This window comes from Macrosteles quadrilineatus, unplaced genomic scaffold (genome assembly GCF_028750875.1).
Source record: "Macrosteles quadrilineatus isolate MER2022 unplaced genomic scaffold, UCM_ALF_1.0 Scaffold_5__1_contigs__length_97177068, whole genome shotgun sequence".
NCBI lineage: Eukaryota > Metazoa > Arthropoda > Insecta > Hemiptera > Cicadellidae > Macrosteles > Macrosteles quadrilineatus.
In genome coordinates this window covers 17,280,103-17,295,153 of record NW_026542598.1, presented here as the reverse complement: position 1 = coordinate 17,295,153, position 15,051 = coordinate 17,280,103, and the positions used below count along the sequence as shown (strand labels likewise).

The following is a 15,051-nucleotide window of genomic DNA, read 5'->3' as shown; positions in this document are numbered from 1 at the left end:
ATCCAAATCAGAATTTTAGGTAAACTGGTTTTGTTTGAATCGTAAACGACTATAATATTCATTGGTTTTTCTTTTTTACACCTTTTAGATATTTCCAATGTTTAAGTTATATGCTGTGGCTTCCCAGTAAAATTGTTTTCCCTGTTTGTAAATTAGATTAAAGATTATGTTAGATTATAGATTGTAGAATATGGATGGACTGATTAACTCGTTCCCCACGCACAGGAACCTATGTGGGGAGGATCCATTTTTGTTTGGAATTACTTTATTCGTGGGTTACGTAACTTTCGTCCTCACGAATCCACTATTCAATAGATAACTAGTTTTGGTGCATTATTGTTTAGTTTACAAATTTAAAAATAGTTAAACTCGTTAGAAAGAAATTTCAAAAGCATTTTAGCTTGAAAAAGGGACATGATCATCGACACACTAGTTAACATGACCGTCGAACCATTAAATGACATGACCATAACAAACAACAAAAACAACATCAATAACATTATATCACAGACAAGGGAAACAACACTTTTATTTCCTTAGTCAATGATTATATTAACAACCACTCGAGTAATTTTTTCATGTCATATCTTTGGGATATGTCTAATATTTTGATTATACAGGGTGAGTTTTAAATGAGTTCCCCCACCTACTTTTTTCTACATTTCTTAAGATATCAACTTCGGACCACGTCAGATCATTGTAGAGTAGGAAGTACTTCATTTTGACTGGGTATACATTTTTGGCCACCATCTTGGATCCGCCATATTGGATACAAAGTTTTTTTTTCAAAAGTAAAGGTAGGGTTGTGACCCATTATTCCAAACGAATTTTACACTGATTACAATGCTGCAAATAGTTAAAAAAAAATATTGATCCGTTATAAGGTTATAAGGACTTTTATAACTAAATTTTTAATCCATTTTAACATTGTGCATTTTCAAACTAAGACCATAATTTCAAAATAGTGCTAGATAAAGATAAGTATACACCACCAGTCATTGTTGACTTATTTTCACTTGGTTATGACGGGTGTCATTTTTTCGGCCGCCATCTTGGATCCGCCATTTTGAAATGTGATCAATAAGTAAATATGAAGGTGGTGTTGTGGCCCATTATTTTCAACTACTTTTTATGTTGAACTCAACGCCGCAATCCGTTTTTGGTTATCAAGCTTTCTTGATGAAATATTAAAATTATCTTATTTAAAATTATAATAATTCCAAAACAAAATATGCAAATGAAAAACTGTTTGCGGCATTGAGTTCAGCATACAAAAGTAGTTCAAAATGATAGGTCACAACACCACCTTCATGTTTAAATTAATTTGTCACATTTCAAAATGGCGGGTCCAAGATGGCGGCCGAAAAAATTACACCCGTCATAACCAAGTGAAAATAGGTCAACAATGAATGGTGGTGTATACTTATCTGTATCTTGCACTATTTTAAGATTATGGTCTTAGTTTGTAAATGCACAATGTTAAAATGGGCTAAAAATTAAGTTATAAAAAGTCCTTATAACTTTAGAACGGATCAATATTTTTAAAAACTATTTGCGGCATTGTAATCAGCGTAAAATTCTAGTTTGGAATAATGGGTCACAACCCTACCTTTACATTTGAAAAAAAAACTTTGTATCCAATATGGCGGATCCAAGATGGCGGCCTAAAATTTATACCCAGTCAAAATGAAGTACTTACTACTCTACAATGATCTGACCTGGTCCGAAGTTGATATCTTAAGAAATGTAGAAAAAAGTAGGGGGGTAACTCATTTAAAACTCACCCTGTATAATTCGAATTGAAAAAGTTAAACACTTATACTCCGCAACTTGTAATTAAATATGAAAGAAATGACGATGAAAACGCATTTAAGCTGTAACATAGCTGTGAGTTTTAAAACAATGTTGAAATACACCTGGTTTTACAAGAAGGACAGTTACTGAACAGTTGCCAAGTAAAATACAGTTTTCCACTCGTCACCAGCAGGAGTGTGTTTTCTTACTTTTAACTTGGTTTATATCCACTTGACCTCTTTTAACAACCATCCTACAGTACTTATTTACTTGCGTCAATAAACAATAATACTACCTAATAGGAATAGAAAAGTTTGAATTAAAAATCAAAGTATATGTTTTATAACCCAAAATATATATATTACTAGCTGTTGTACCCGTGTTTTGCAATGGGAAGTGAACACAAAACAGAAACATTTTGATCTTTACATCTGTTGATAAAATAGTTAGTTACACATAAGCCTTAAAATTTAACCTTATGGCCTTTATAGGATAGATGTTGTCATAAATGTAAAAAAAAATAGTACTGCACCCTGTTGGTAACCCTTGTAACTTTTTATTGCTATTCAATATCATAGAACCAAATTGTGTAGTTGAAACAGCTGACAAAACTCTGTTATTCCTTTTAAATATGATTACTCATAAGGTTAACATGGGAAACAGAGCCACTGGGGCGGAGCCCGAAAGGACTTTTGAGATAAGAATGCGTCTATATGTTAATCGGGAATGTGAGCTATCATCATACCAAATTTCAGCACAATCCGACCAGTATTTTTCGCGTTTACTTGTCACAAACATACATACATCCAAACTTTCTCATTTATAATATTAGTAGGATGTTACAATATTGGATAATTTATTTACATAAATTAGTTGGCAAAAACTAAACCCGAGGCCATAAATAGTGAATAAGTATATATATTATATATGTACCTAATCGAAATAAGCGATTTTCTTATACTGTAAACACTTCGCACAAAGAACACGATAATAGACGATTGAGATAAAAAAAATATTCAAAAATAAAACTCTATTAGAATGTTGTTTTGGTATATGCAAATGAGATTGAGTATAACTAACTCTAAAGACACAATAAAAAAAGGATTGAAATATTACAATTGGATTAATTAAAACATTGTTAGTTTAATTAAATTTTACGAGTAATGCTCGTTTCTCTATATAAGTTAAATGCAACAGCTATACACTTGTTTGTGTAAATGTTTGTAGTTAAATGCGAGTCAAGAGCGACTATAATATTGAATGAGGTGGCCAGTGAAGCATTTTTACTTACTGAGAACTGTTTCTTTTCGCATGCACATTTAAAGAACACTGGATTAAAGCACAATGAACGAGGTCAGCCTTGTCAGTTTCGAATAACAATGGCCAGGGGTTTTAAATACCATAGGAGTGCATTATACATTTATTCACTACACAAATAAAAACCAGGGAAATTTATATATTTTAAAATTATTAATTCCAATACAGATTCGCAATCATATAATTTGTGCTGTGTAGAGCGCAGTGGTTTGGTGTAACAGATCCACACAATATTTTGTTTTGTATCTCGGCAAGTCTGTCGTGATCTCCAGTGTAAGGTAACATTATCTCAATATCCTTCACTGTGTCTTGGATAGGGTTTAGTGCTCCATGACATTTGCAAGTTATCTATGTGAAGTCTATTTAGCATAAATCCCCAACAATGTGGAGCTAGAAAAACAAAGAGTTTTCGAAATTTAAGGGACATTTCAATCTATACATAAAATTTAGGGCAATGAATGAGGGAGCAATTATAACCTTAGAGTAGCATCTTTTTAATAAAATCTACTAGCGTGACTATAAACATGATGATTTTATTGTTTTCTATTATTAGTTAGCAGAATTGCACGTTCCAAAGGTAGAAGGTTATATTATACATAGTTAAAATATCGGGTGAAACAGAACTCTTTGATTAAGTTGTATTGAAGGCATCGGTTCCATCAATAAATATTTTATATGTTTCCAGACATGGAACAAAATTGTAAAATGTTTTAAAACCTCTTCATATACGGATAACACAACTCCCGTGGATAAACACTGCTTGCTAGTGTGTCGTGTCCTGTGTACACTTTTCTGTACATCCTATGTTTGCATTTGTAGCACTGGTTCCCTATCACACAGAGTATGAAATGCTACATTTATTCTACAATTACATTTGGAACACATTTACCTATCAAACGTAATTACAACATGTGAAACCATTGGTTACTCATACAGACTGTCAAAAAAGAAAAGGATTCGTATTTGAGCTATTTTGGAATTTTTATAATTATTTGTACTTTTTATTCCAATGGAAGCAAGTTGGTCTAGTAGTATAATGAAGTACTTTGATGCTTAAGGTTCTGGGTTCAAATCCCATTAATAACCTATTTATTTTATGTAAATAATAATGCCCCAGCCCTTTAAGCCTAGCCTAAAGTTGGATATGAAATGAATCCGGGATGTAGTCTAGTGGTCTAAGGATGTGGAGGGGGAAAAGAAAAGCGTCTATTCTATCTCTATGATAAACAGAATACTTAGGCTACACAATTTTAGTCTCCTAGTTTAGGATTTTTAATGACCCCACCTTATTTATTTTTAAACAGAACTGAGAATTTTACGAAAGTACAGTCGAAGTCAAGCAATATAAGAACGCATTCTTTCTGTAGTGAATATTTGTATACTAACATTAAACACCGTATTATTAATTTGATGCTATTCAATCATAATATCAAAAAGGAAAAGTTAAGTAAATTAGGATCATAGAGTAAGTCTAGTGATAGGCCTAAATTGTGTTTGTTCCTGAAACCATAGCGAGTTGAGTAACCTTTTCAAGAGCAAGTCAAACGTGTTTTGTTTCAAGCTCATTGTGTATTCTGAAAAGTTTGTTGACAAGGATCCGGAGTAGAAACATTGCGATATTACCTTTGTTGCAGTTGGGTTGTTATTACTCTGGGGTAAGACACAAGTTAACCTACTGACGTACCAATTATATGCGTAAATACAATTGTTATTACAGATGTTATAAGAAGAGTTATTTATTTCCAAAATGAAAATAGGTTTACAATATTTTTCTCATACTTGAAGATCGTAAACAATTTAAAAGTCTTACAGAGGAACCAGGTGGCATACAAATTAAAATATCTTCACACAAATGATTTGTTAGTAAATGTTATGGCAAAAAAACCTAGTTAACCCTTTGAAATGAAATAAGGTAGTCTTTAATTTAAAAGTTCTATAAAGAATCTCCGGTAGTTAAACAAATTAGTAAAATGTATTAGTTCCCTATTCCAAGGACTAAAATTAGGATTTCCAGCCTAGCTTTTAAGTGTATAGGATTTCCTATGTGGGGGAGTAATATTAATTTGTTGTCTTGGGTAAGAGAAATATTGAATTTATTTTAAATATTTGTACTATATTCTGCAAAATATTATTTAATTTCATCTAATAACACACTCAAGCCAGCTTTACAATACCAAAAGCCAGTGTTAATTTGGATTTCAATAATAATAATTCGTATGGCATGATAATCATGTTAAAGAACATAATAAATAAACCTAACCACAGTTTTCTGCAAAAGGTGATTTATTGACAAAAACATTTCTGCGAAAAAATATAATTCATGGAACGCAACAAAGTACGCAATGATAAAAAGAAATTAGTTTACTAATCCGTAAATAAATGGTTTATAACACTGCTATTCCGTGGATAATGTTTGCACTATGACAACAGAGTCTGGACATCAAATATATAATGTATTAAACAAATTTCAATATTACCAATATTACTAGTGGCTTGCAGGGACATAAGTCCCTACAAAGCTCAAACGTAACACAAATTGTAACATTTAAACAAACTCAGAATCAAATTATCTATGTCAGGATAGATATCCGAGTACAACATATCTTTTGTGTAAAAAACAGTTTGTACTATACTATTTCTATACATTTTCTCTCTGCCCTCGATAATCGTATATTATTAAATGACAATTAGCTGTCTAAATGTCAATATAAAACATCCTAAAATATTGTACGGAATTACGTTGTGATATTTACAGAGGGCTATATCTTAAATATTTACATATTTCTATTATCCGTTAATTTTATTCTTCCATAATACAGTTTTATATTTTTGCTCTATTACTTGCCAAACAAAAAAGTGTTTTGCAATTTTTCAAATCATAAAAACTCTATAAATATCAAACACCAATAATGACATCTTAATTTTGTTTACTTACTGTTGACAGCCTTCTTTGATTTTAACAGTGCTTACCTGCAAAAAGAAATATCATTTAGTAATATTATATTGTTTGATATGAAATCGGTATACTTATTTCTTTTATAAAACTATCTACTATAAGAAGTTTCAGAAAATAAATTCGTGAATAAGATATTCGTGATACACTTGGTTTAGTATTACAACTGCTATGTAGTCTTATAAAAAAACATAAGTAGGATAAATACAGTTTGGTGACAGGATAAAAATACATATGAAGACGTTTTAATCTGATTGTCCAATAGGTCTATTTAATTAGAGCTTTAAAGCAGACTTCTAAAACGCGAAAATTTGTTGACTTTAATTTGACAGGTAACTGGAGGAATGATACACAAAGGACAGAAATTGAAGCTTCATGAATGAAATAAATTGCCTTTTGCTGACATAAACAATGCAAACAATCATAAATTTTAATTGATTACAATTGGACATTCCAATAATCCTCAGACTAAACAGTAAACCACAAGAATGCATGAGATAGAACGTACGAAAGCTATTCGATCAGAAAACCAACTAAATAAATCGTTGCATTTTAATATATTTAATACATTTGCAAATCTGTAACTACAAATTTACACATCTGCATCAATTTATTATCACAATATTTGTACATAAAAGGGAACTTCACGATTCGTGAAATCAATTTGCTATTTTCCACAGACGTTTGGTCACATCAATCTTCGGCTTATTTTTCTTCGATGCAGATTCATAATGTTATAAAGCCTTACAATAAAAAGAAAAAATAATATTTCGCATTTTAATTAACCACGTGAAAAATTACTGTTGGACATGGCAATGGTGTGAAGCGTGACACATTAATTTAAGATTATGGCTGATATACTTCAAATAATGATTGATCGATAGACAACAAATCATTTGTATTTGTTCATGCATACAAGCCCGAGCTATCACGAATATTTCTAGTGGAAACAGGTGAACAAAGATAACTAAAGATAAGGGAACGTGCTGTTAAACATGTTCCTGTAGATAAACTACTGCATGGCCAATTGTGTAAAGTCATAAAAATACAAAGTATTTATTCTTCAAGAGTGTTAGGAGCTTTTAAGAATGGAAAACTGAGGATAATGCCCGTCTCGTAGTTACTTACCTTTCCCACACTCTTTTTTCCGCACTATTTTTTTTGCCGCACTACAGTATTCCAACCAAACGACAAAAACAATGTGTTTTTTATGCACGTAATACGTGTACGCTTGGAAATAAGTTGGCAACACTTACTAGAAGCTGGTTCAACGTTTCACAGCCTTTTGATTTTTGATGCTACGACTTAACCTGTTGTTTTGTTTTAATATTCTATTAATTTTAGTCAAACGCTAGGATTTAACCTAGCCTAAAACGTGTTGTTTAGCGTTTGAAAGACTAATTATTATTTATATGCTACATAGTAACAGTAGACAAATTATAATGTGTAACGCAAGCGCAAAATGCCACTTCGCGCACTAGTTATAAATAACTAACTATAGTATCGACTTATAGAAACTGTGGCCTAAACTCCCTCTGAACTTTGGGATAAATTATTAAAATTATAATTAACTGTAAAGCTTAGTGAAGAGAATATATGTACAATCAATTTCGATTTGTTTATCTGATAACATTTGAAGCAGAATTCAATGCGTTTTTGAAAAGAAAACTAAATCGTTTTCCGATTTTCATGAATGGACATCGTTTGGAACTGATGGCGATATATTGACAATGATTTAGCCATGATATACTCTGGAATAAAAGATACTGTGTTTAAAGTTTCGTTTGATCTTTTGGTAAAAAAACGCTTTTTCATTCTCGTTTTTCCAAAAACAACACAAGTTATTAGAATTGAAGAAGGATAATTGTTTTTTTTTTAAATGTCAATTTTGTCATAAAAACTGCAAATAATTGTTAATTTTTATCCTAGATAGTGTAACATAAACTCTTGAATTCCTATTATAACTATAACTTAACAGTCAAACCACTTTATGTTTTCTTATTGAATATAATATCGTATAGATAATATTGGAAATTGCCGGTACTGGTAAAGGCCTACTCTTCGGGTAAAATATTCTATTGTCGAACCCTCATTCAAGATGCAAATGGTCGAGGATTACCCAAAGTTTATTTTACGATGCTCTATCCTCTTAGGGGATTTTTCGTTTTATCATTGATATTTCTTGAAAGCATTACAGCCATAGTACATTGTAGGGATTGATACTACTTACCATGTAAATCCTACAGAATATAGTTAACATGTTTTTTTTTTCTATTAAGTAAATCCTCTAATAAAGTAAGTCTTCTTAGTTATTTCTACTAGAGTTGAAATTTGTTACGTGGTTGTAGTTAACTGTCTCATAATACAGTACAGTATACTAGTATCAAAGTACAAAAGAAGCACAAAATATATCGAGAGCAAATGGAACATTTTTATACGTAACACACTAGATAGCCTAGTCAGTATAACGTCCATTATAATTTATTACTGTATTGGAAAATTATAGATAGTTTTATAACTGCGGGGTTTTAGTGCAGTGGGACGAACTTAACTATATCGTAACGTCATGTGAGTATTTTACAATATATGAAAAATATTAGAAATCCTTATATAGGTATATGTAACTCTTGTTTGGGTAATGAAATTTAACCTTTAATTAACCTTTGAGCTCAATATATAACCTTTGATTGATATGAGTTATCTAATAACAAAGCTGGTTGGTTACAAGGAATATGGACTTTTATGGTTGATCCATATACAACAATGTAAGACCACCTCAGCTATTCAGTCTTTGCAAGGTGGATCTACACATCAATCAAAGCAAAGACAGCGTTGACGGGTTTTGTGAATGCAGTCGGCTGAAGAGGCTAAAATGAAATAAGGGAGAAGTCTCTTTACATGTAACAACCCTACTCGAAGAAAATGCAAATTTTGATTTTTACTAGGTTCCTTTAGAATTAAATTTAAAGTGCCTTCCAGGTGTTGAAATAAAGTATTATTATTATGCATTACATATACGTATGTATTGATATATACATATAGGCCTATACTAAAATATAGCTAAAGTATAGCTATACTAAAATAATTTTAGCTGACTACCCATTGAGAACTTTTAGATGACTAACGAGTTACGGCAATTCATGGCGTGCTGATTTAAACATAGAGTTACTCTTTGAACAAATATGAAGGTGTACATAAACTACAATAGCTGTATCAAAACACCAATTAAGACTTCATTTATTACAGTAACTAATATATAATTATATATACTTAAAAATTTGTTTTATAACACAAAATCGAGATTTTTACCAAAAGATTAAAAAAAAACATTGGAAGCAATTATCATAATTTACGTTTTAAGTGACTATTAGCATTACATAAAATATGATACAGACTAAGTGAACCTTTCTCTGCTAGGTAGTCTATGTTATTTCCTTTAATTGGTTATTGTAATTCGATCATTTAACATGAAACAAATGTGATATTAATAAAACAAATCTCCTAATTTCAAGACAGTAACCAGCGACATACTTTGTGTACCTATTTAAAGCTGGATATTAACAGAGTGTGGTACATATATTGCTTGGGAAGCTTCGTTCCAAGAACATCTCTGTCTACAGCTTATTACTTATTAATAGTCAAGGAAAGCCAATATAGTTGAATACCATCAAAAGGCAACAAACTAACCTTTGAACTAATCAGTACTGAGCCAGTAACCTACTAAAAGGGACACCAACACTCAGTTTCCAAGAAATTCAAACTACTATTAGGTTATAAATCTCAGTGAATACATGCATGCATATAGTTTACAACTGAAAAGGGGTATGTTCAGATAGTGTTGACAATTTTATAAGGTTATAGCGAGATGGATGAGATACCTTGGCGACCTTTGTTCTCTGCTTCTTCCCTCCTCCTTACGAAGGAGCTTGCAGAGCTGTCACTGAGAACGAATTGACCAATAGGCATCCATCTTCCCGGGCAACCTAGGTGTTGATATTGCCCTACATGTTTTGCCTGGGTTACTTCTATTTGAGACAACTAATTTTAAAAAGATATTTTCACTTACTATGTTATATTAAAAGGGTAAAGCATTATCAAACAATTACTATTTATACTCTTGTTTAAGATAGTTTTAGGATATATGGTAAGTACACATTGCAATATTTATATGGATATTTTAGTGCTCTGTTTACTGTTATTAATTAAAGTTTTTATCGTTTAAAGATGAGTTTGCTGTTTTTTTGGTAAGCTTTATGTTTTTAACAAAGGGACTGTCAAGGAAAGTTATACATAAATATAGACCTAATAGAGCAAAAAATAGTGTTACAATTATGGAGAGCAATTCTATGACAACTAAAATTAATTGAAACAATCCATTAATATGATTGAGAAACAAATCCCAGATAATAGTTTCGATCAAACAATTGTCACTTAATTTTCCACACAATCATCTTGTATTTGACTGTTTGTTGCACAGATAGGGTTAATATTATAATATTTATAATGTTTGGATTTTTTTTAAATTTAAAACAACTTTGAATAGATTACAAATCCTTCTAAAACTATCAAAGTACTGTCTTAAAAACGTAGCTTATTGTCATTCCGCAAAAATAACTATGCACCGGAAAAATACTAAACAAGTTATTAGGTAAAGTTTAATATTTACTCCATGGAAATATTGTGTTCTTTAACATTTATTTAAATGAAGTGGAATAAAATCGTTCAGGAAATATTTGTGGCAATTTACATACAGTATAAAACTGTTCATATAATTAAATAAAAAACGGGAATTGTTAGCAATACCAGAAGAACATTCCCACAAGTCTTGCTCTTTTAGATTTTAAAACAGAAGTTAATCAATTTCTATTATAGATAGGTTGTAGTGTAACTTGCTTAAAAGATTATTTTACATATACATATTGAAATACTAGAGAAACATTTACTGATAGATTTCTTGATGTACTCCTCAAATTTACTTTTATAAAATTCGGTTTAAGTATGTAGGTACTTAACTGTTTACATTTTCTCTACTTGGGAATCGTTGTCTACTTTAAACAACGTAGAGGCTCGTGCTGAAAGGCCGCTCTAAACTTATCGAACACGCAAATGAATTAGAGCAATCCGCTTAAGTGAATTGCAATTTCCCCTCAATCCCTTTGTGAGACCAACCTATCAACGCATGCTCAACCCGGACATTTAACTGTCCTAACTACAATGGTTGTATACACTAATAATGTAAGTCTTGAAAACTAATTACAGGGTTCTTTTGCTATTTGTTAATGCTTTTTCACTACATTTCTCATAACGAAAATTTATTATTTCTTATCGTTTCATCAAAGCCAAAGTACTACATTTAGAGGTAGGTACAAAATCACTCCAAAACTCAGCAAGTGAAGACTGACAAACAACCGAGGCTGGATACATCATGCAACAACAGTGTAAAACCGTGCCAATGTTTACAACTAGCACTAAATTATCTCGTTCTTTAAAGAGTTGAAGTCTAAACAGTATTCCATCTTCGCCGGTCAACTTGTAACGGATCATAATAGCCGCTGATACCTAGGCCACAAAACTGTAACCACAGAATACGATCTGTACTTAGCGGGAGAGTTGATCTTCTTACACGTTGTTTTCGTCTACTATGACGAGGGTTAAGCCTAAATAAGGTTGGCTACCTAAAATGGTAGTGGACGAAGGAGAGGGGTGATAGTCCGAAATTTGAAGCCTGCTTGGCCACAATGGGAGCTTCATCGTGGTCTTTATTTAAGCATGGGTCACATAGGCTGTTCGCCAGCCGCTGGTGATCAGCAGCTGGCACCAGCATCACCGGTTCACCAATCCAGGCTGTGTCAGCTCAGTGTCAGCTGCGAATTTTGTGGTCACATTAAGCTGACAGTCGCGGCTTCTTTCAATTCGCCGCTGATGCCAGCCTAGTGTGACCCGTGCTTTACGGAAAGTGCTGATAAAATGCTCATGTTCAAATTTATACAGCCAAACATCAAATACATGTTTATGGAGAATTTTGTAAACCATAATTAAAATACCTCCGTGAAAATACTTTTTCCTTGGGAGGTGTAAAATGCAGTTAGGCCCACCCTCGGTCCTTGAGGATAGTGTGGGATTCATACTAAACATCCAAACAGGCATCGCCGATAAAAGAATCTCCCCCCTCCTCTTATTAATGTGAGGGATCATATCGTTTGGAGGAAGTTCACCGAATTTGCTGCAGTAAAATTACAAGTACAGTAGGCCTATATGATTAGACCTTAATACAATTTTGTTAAGCTATTAGCAAATAAGCCATGTTACTAGATATATTTGATCGTTACCAATTCTAACATAATCATGTATAAATGATTCACCTAAACAACAACCACGCTAACAGACTCCTATGTGAACTTACATCATGGAGTATGGTTTCCAGAAGTAACAGGACTCCGCCCCCGCAGACTTGGCGATGGGGGAGTCTCCGTCGGACCTCTGACGCAGTCGGACGGCCATGGTGCCAGAGGAGCGCTTCTGGAGGCGGCGGTTGAGCAGGGAGGGTAGGGAGGTGGTCGACATCTTGCCACTGCTGGAGGGAGTGCTGCTGCCACTCATGCTGACACTCATTAGGATCGCTGCCCAGGTTGTCAGATATCACGCCAGGAGCAACACTAACACGCTGGAAGCCACGAACTCAGGATGGCCAACTTTGCAGTCGTAAAATGTCAAGCGTGGGAAGAGATAGGACTAGAAGCGTCAGATGTGGCACATATTTTGTGGTTGAATACCGAGCGTAATCAGCGAATTCTAGAGGTATAACGTCACATATTTTATACAATAATGTTTCAAATTTAGTCTTCGGAGTCACATGTTTGGTGAATCACTAGGCTAAAATTCACTCATTTCAGAACACTTCTCATTACACTAAAAATATGCCCCCTTTATCACTTTATTTTTTTTCGGTTTAGGCGTGTTCAAATTTAGTTTGATTCTTTGATAAGCTTACCCGCTCTAAACATGGAAAGGAAATGGAAGCCACAAACACTTTAAGTATGTGTATATCTTTAATATAAGTTATATATGGAAAATAAACAGTTAAAATGTGAAGAATTCCCAAAAGTTTTAAAATATTGGCTTCGATGTATTTAAGTCTTTTAAGTAATTGATCTATTTTAAGGATTATATTAATTTATCAAAATCGTCAGATGCCTACTCAATAAATAACTAATTTTATTCAAGCTTTGAAGCAATATACCATAGAGACTATATAAATTTGACAATAGCAATTGTCGCGTGGATAACGGTTATTTTGTAGTTGATATATATTGAAGCCTTCATTACTTTAAACCGTTCATTAAAAAAATATCTTTGAGTGTTTTTTCTAAAACTATTCAATTGCAATAAATATAGAGTATGATATTTTTCCAGTATTTGTACTTTTAAATCATGTATTGAAAGTAACCAAATAAACCTAAAAGCCTGTTTATCAGTTTTGGTAATACATTTAATTTAAAACCTAGAGATGAAAAGTACGATATCAGCATTCTTTTCCACAGCACTACTGTACAGTACAGTACTTGTTAACTAGTGCTATACGGTGATGTTAATTGTAAGTTTTCAAGCTAAAGTTAAAATAGATTTGAAATTGTAGTATCAAGTCGTGAAAGTTACTATACGGTCAATTTGTTGTAACACAATCAAAGCTTAAAAAAATAACTGAAAAATATAAATCTTTCTCCTAGATAACAGTGAGTTTGACTAACGTCTATTCCAAAACAACTAACGTTATTAAAAACAAGTCACTTTAAAGGGTATAAATAATGAATCCTTTGATCTGGTTGACATCAATTGTTCGTAAGCAACCTTTTACTATAGCCAAAGAACGGAATCCAATCAAGTTTACTCGATCAATCGCTCATGCTTTTATCGGAAATCGTTTTTCAATTATACTTTAAAACATCACTGTATTAAAAAATTAAAAAAAATGACTATTTAAACAAAATTTAATTAGGATTTCCTAATATGTTTGGATATCTTATTAGATCGTAAAAAGTGATGGAACTTTTGAAGCCCCATCTGGAATAAAGTGGTTGAAATAGTTTCATACGGTTATTCCACATATACGACCAATATGAAAGTACCAATAACTTTATTGCATATATATCGTCGTCGCTGGCCCTACTATAACTGTATTTTACCAAAGTGGCTCCCTGTAATATTCCATACTCTTTCCAATCATCATACACGACTTCTTAGTTATATATGGCTTATAACCCTATTCATTAAAGTAATTGATTTTTTTAAACTTGCGTAAAATAACTTATAAATAGAATTTTTGACGGACACAACATGATATTATTTGAAGTGTGTGAAACGTGTTGTTGACCTATTAAAATTTAAAGGTATCGTCAAAATGGAATTAAATATTATTATCTTCAGTAAAATACTTTTTCGCCTCAATAATATACAATGAGTAGGTATAAGTAGATGAAAATTGTAGTTATCCACAGAATAAAGCCCACAATAAAACCACGACAGAACTAAACATTCCAGTTTTAATGATTTATTTTGATAATTGTGGTAGAAAATAGCTAGTTTTAACCTTGATTACTGTCATTGATGAGTCGGTTATCCCATTTCCATGAAGTTGTTAAACACAACCATCAAATATCTATTGAGCTTTTTCCAATTATTGTGGGGGAACGAATACAAATAATGGCGTCGAACTATTTTCCTTTAATCTAAATTCATACCTAAACAGAACAATAGTGGGATACGTTTTTGACCATGTTATTAGACTAGCATCGACTCGTAAAGATTTTGATAAAGAGGTTTGTTTGTTTTTTTTTTTTTTTCTTTAGCAATCAATAAAACAAAACCTTTTTCAAACAACGCTTGACAAGGACAACTTTACACTATAATTTAATTGTGGGAAAGGACAGAAACAGCTGCAGCGAAACAATAATCATAAGCTAAACAGAGAACAATCAGTAGCTAATGAA

The 15,051-nt window shown here is 32.3% G+C and overlaps 1 protein-coding gene across 9 annotated transcripts in view; it reads right to left on the bottom strand.

The window, feature by feature from the left end:
* LOC128994290 (cAMP-specific 3',5'-cyclic phosphodiesterase) overlaps window positions 1-15,051 on the bottom strand; it is a 721,667-nt gene that overhangs the window by 189,212 nt on the left and 517,404 nt on the right. The window contains exon 1 of one of the 9 annotated variants that reach the window (XM_054418712.1): window positions 12,468-12,895. The exons of the other annotated variants lie outside the window; for them this stretch is intronic. Coding sequence (XP_054274687.1) covers window positions 12,468-12,676 — 209 coding nt within the window. The 5' untranslated portion in view covers window positions 12,677-12,895. Of the gene's footprint in view, window positions 1-12,467; window positions 12,896-15,051 lie in introns of those variants that run through there. 9 annotated transcript variants of the gene reach the window in all.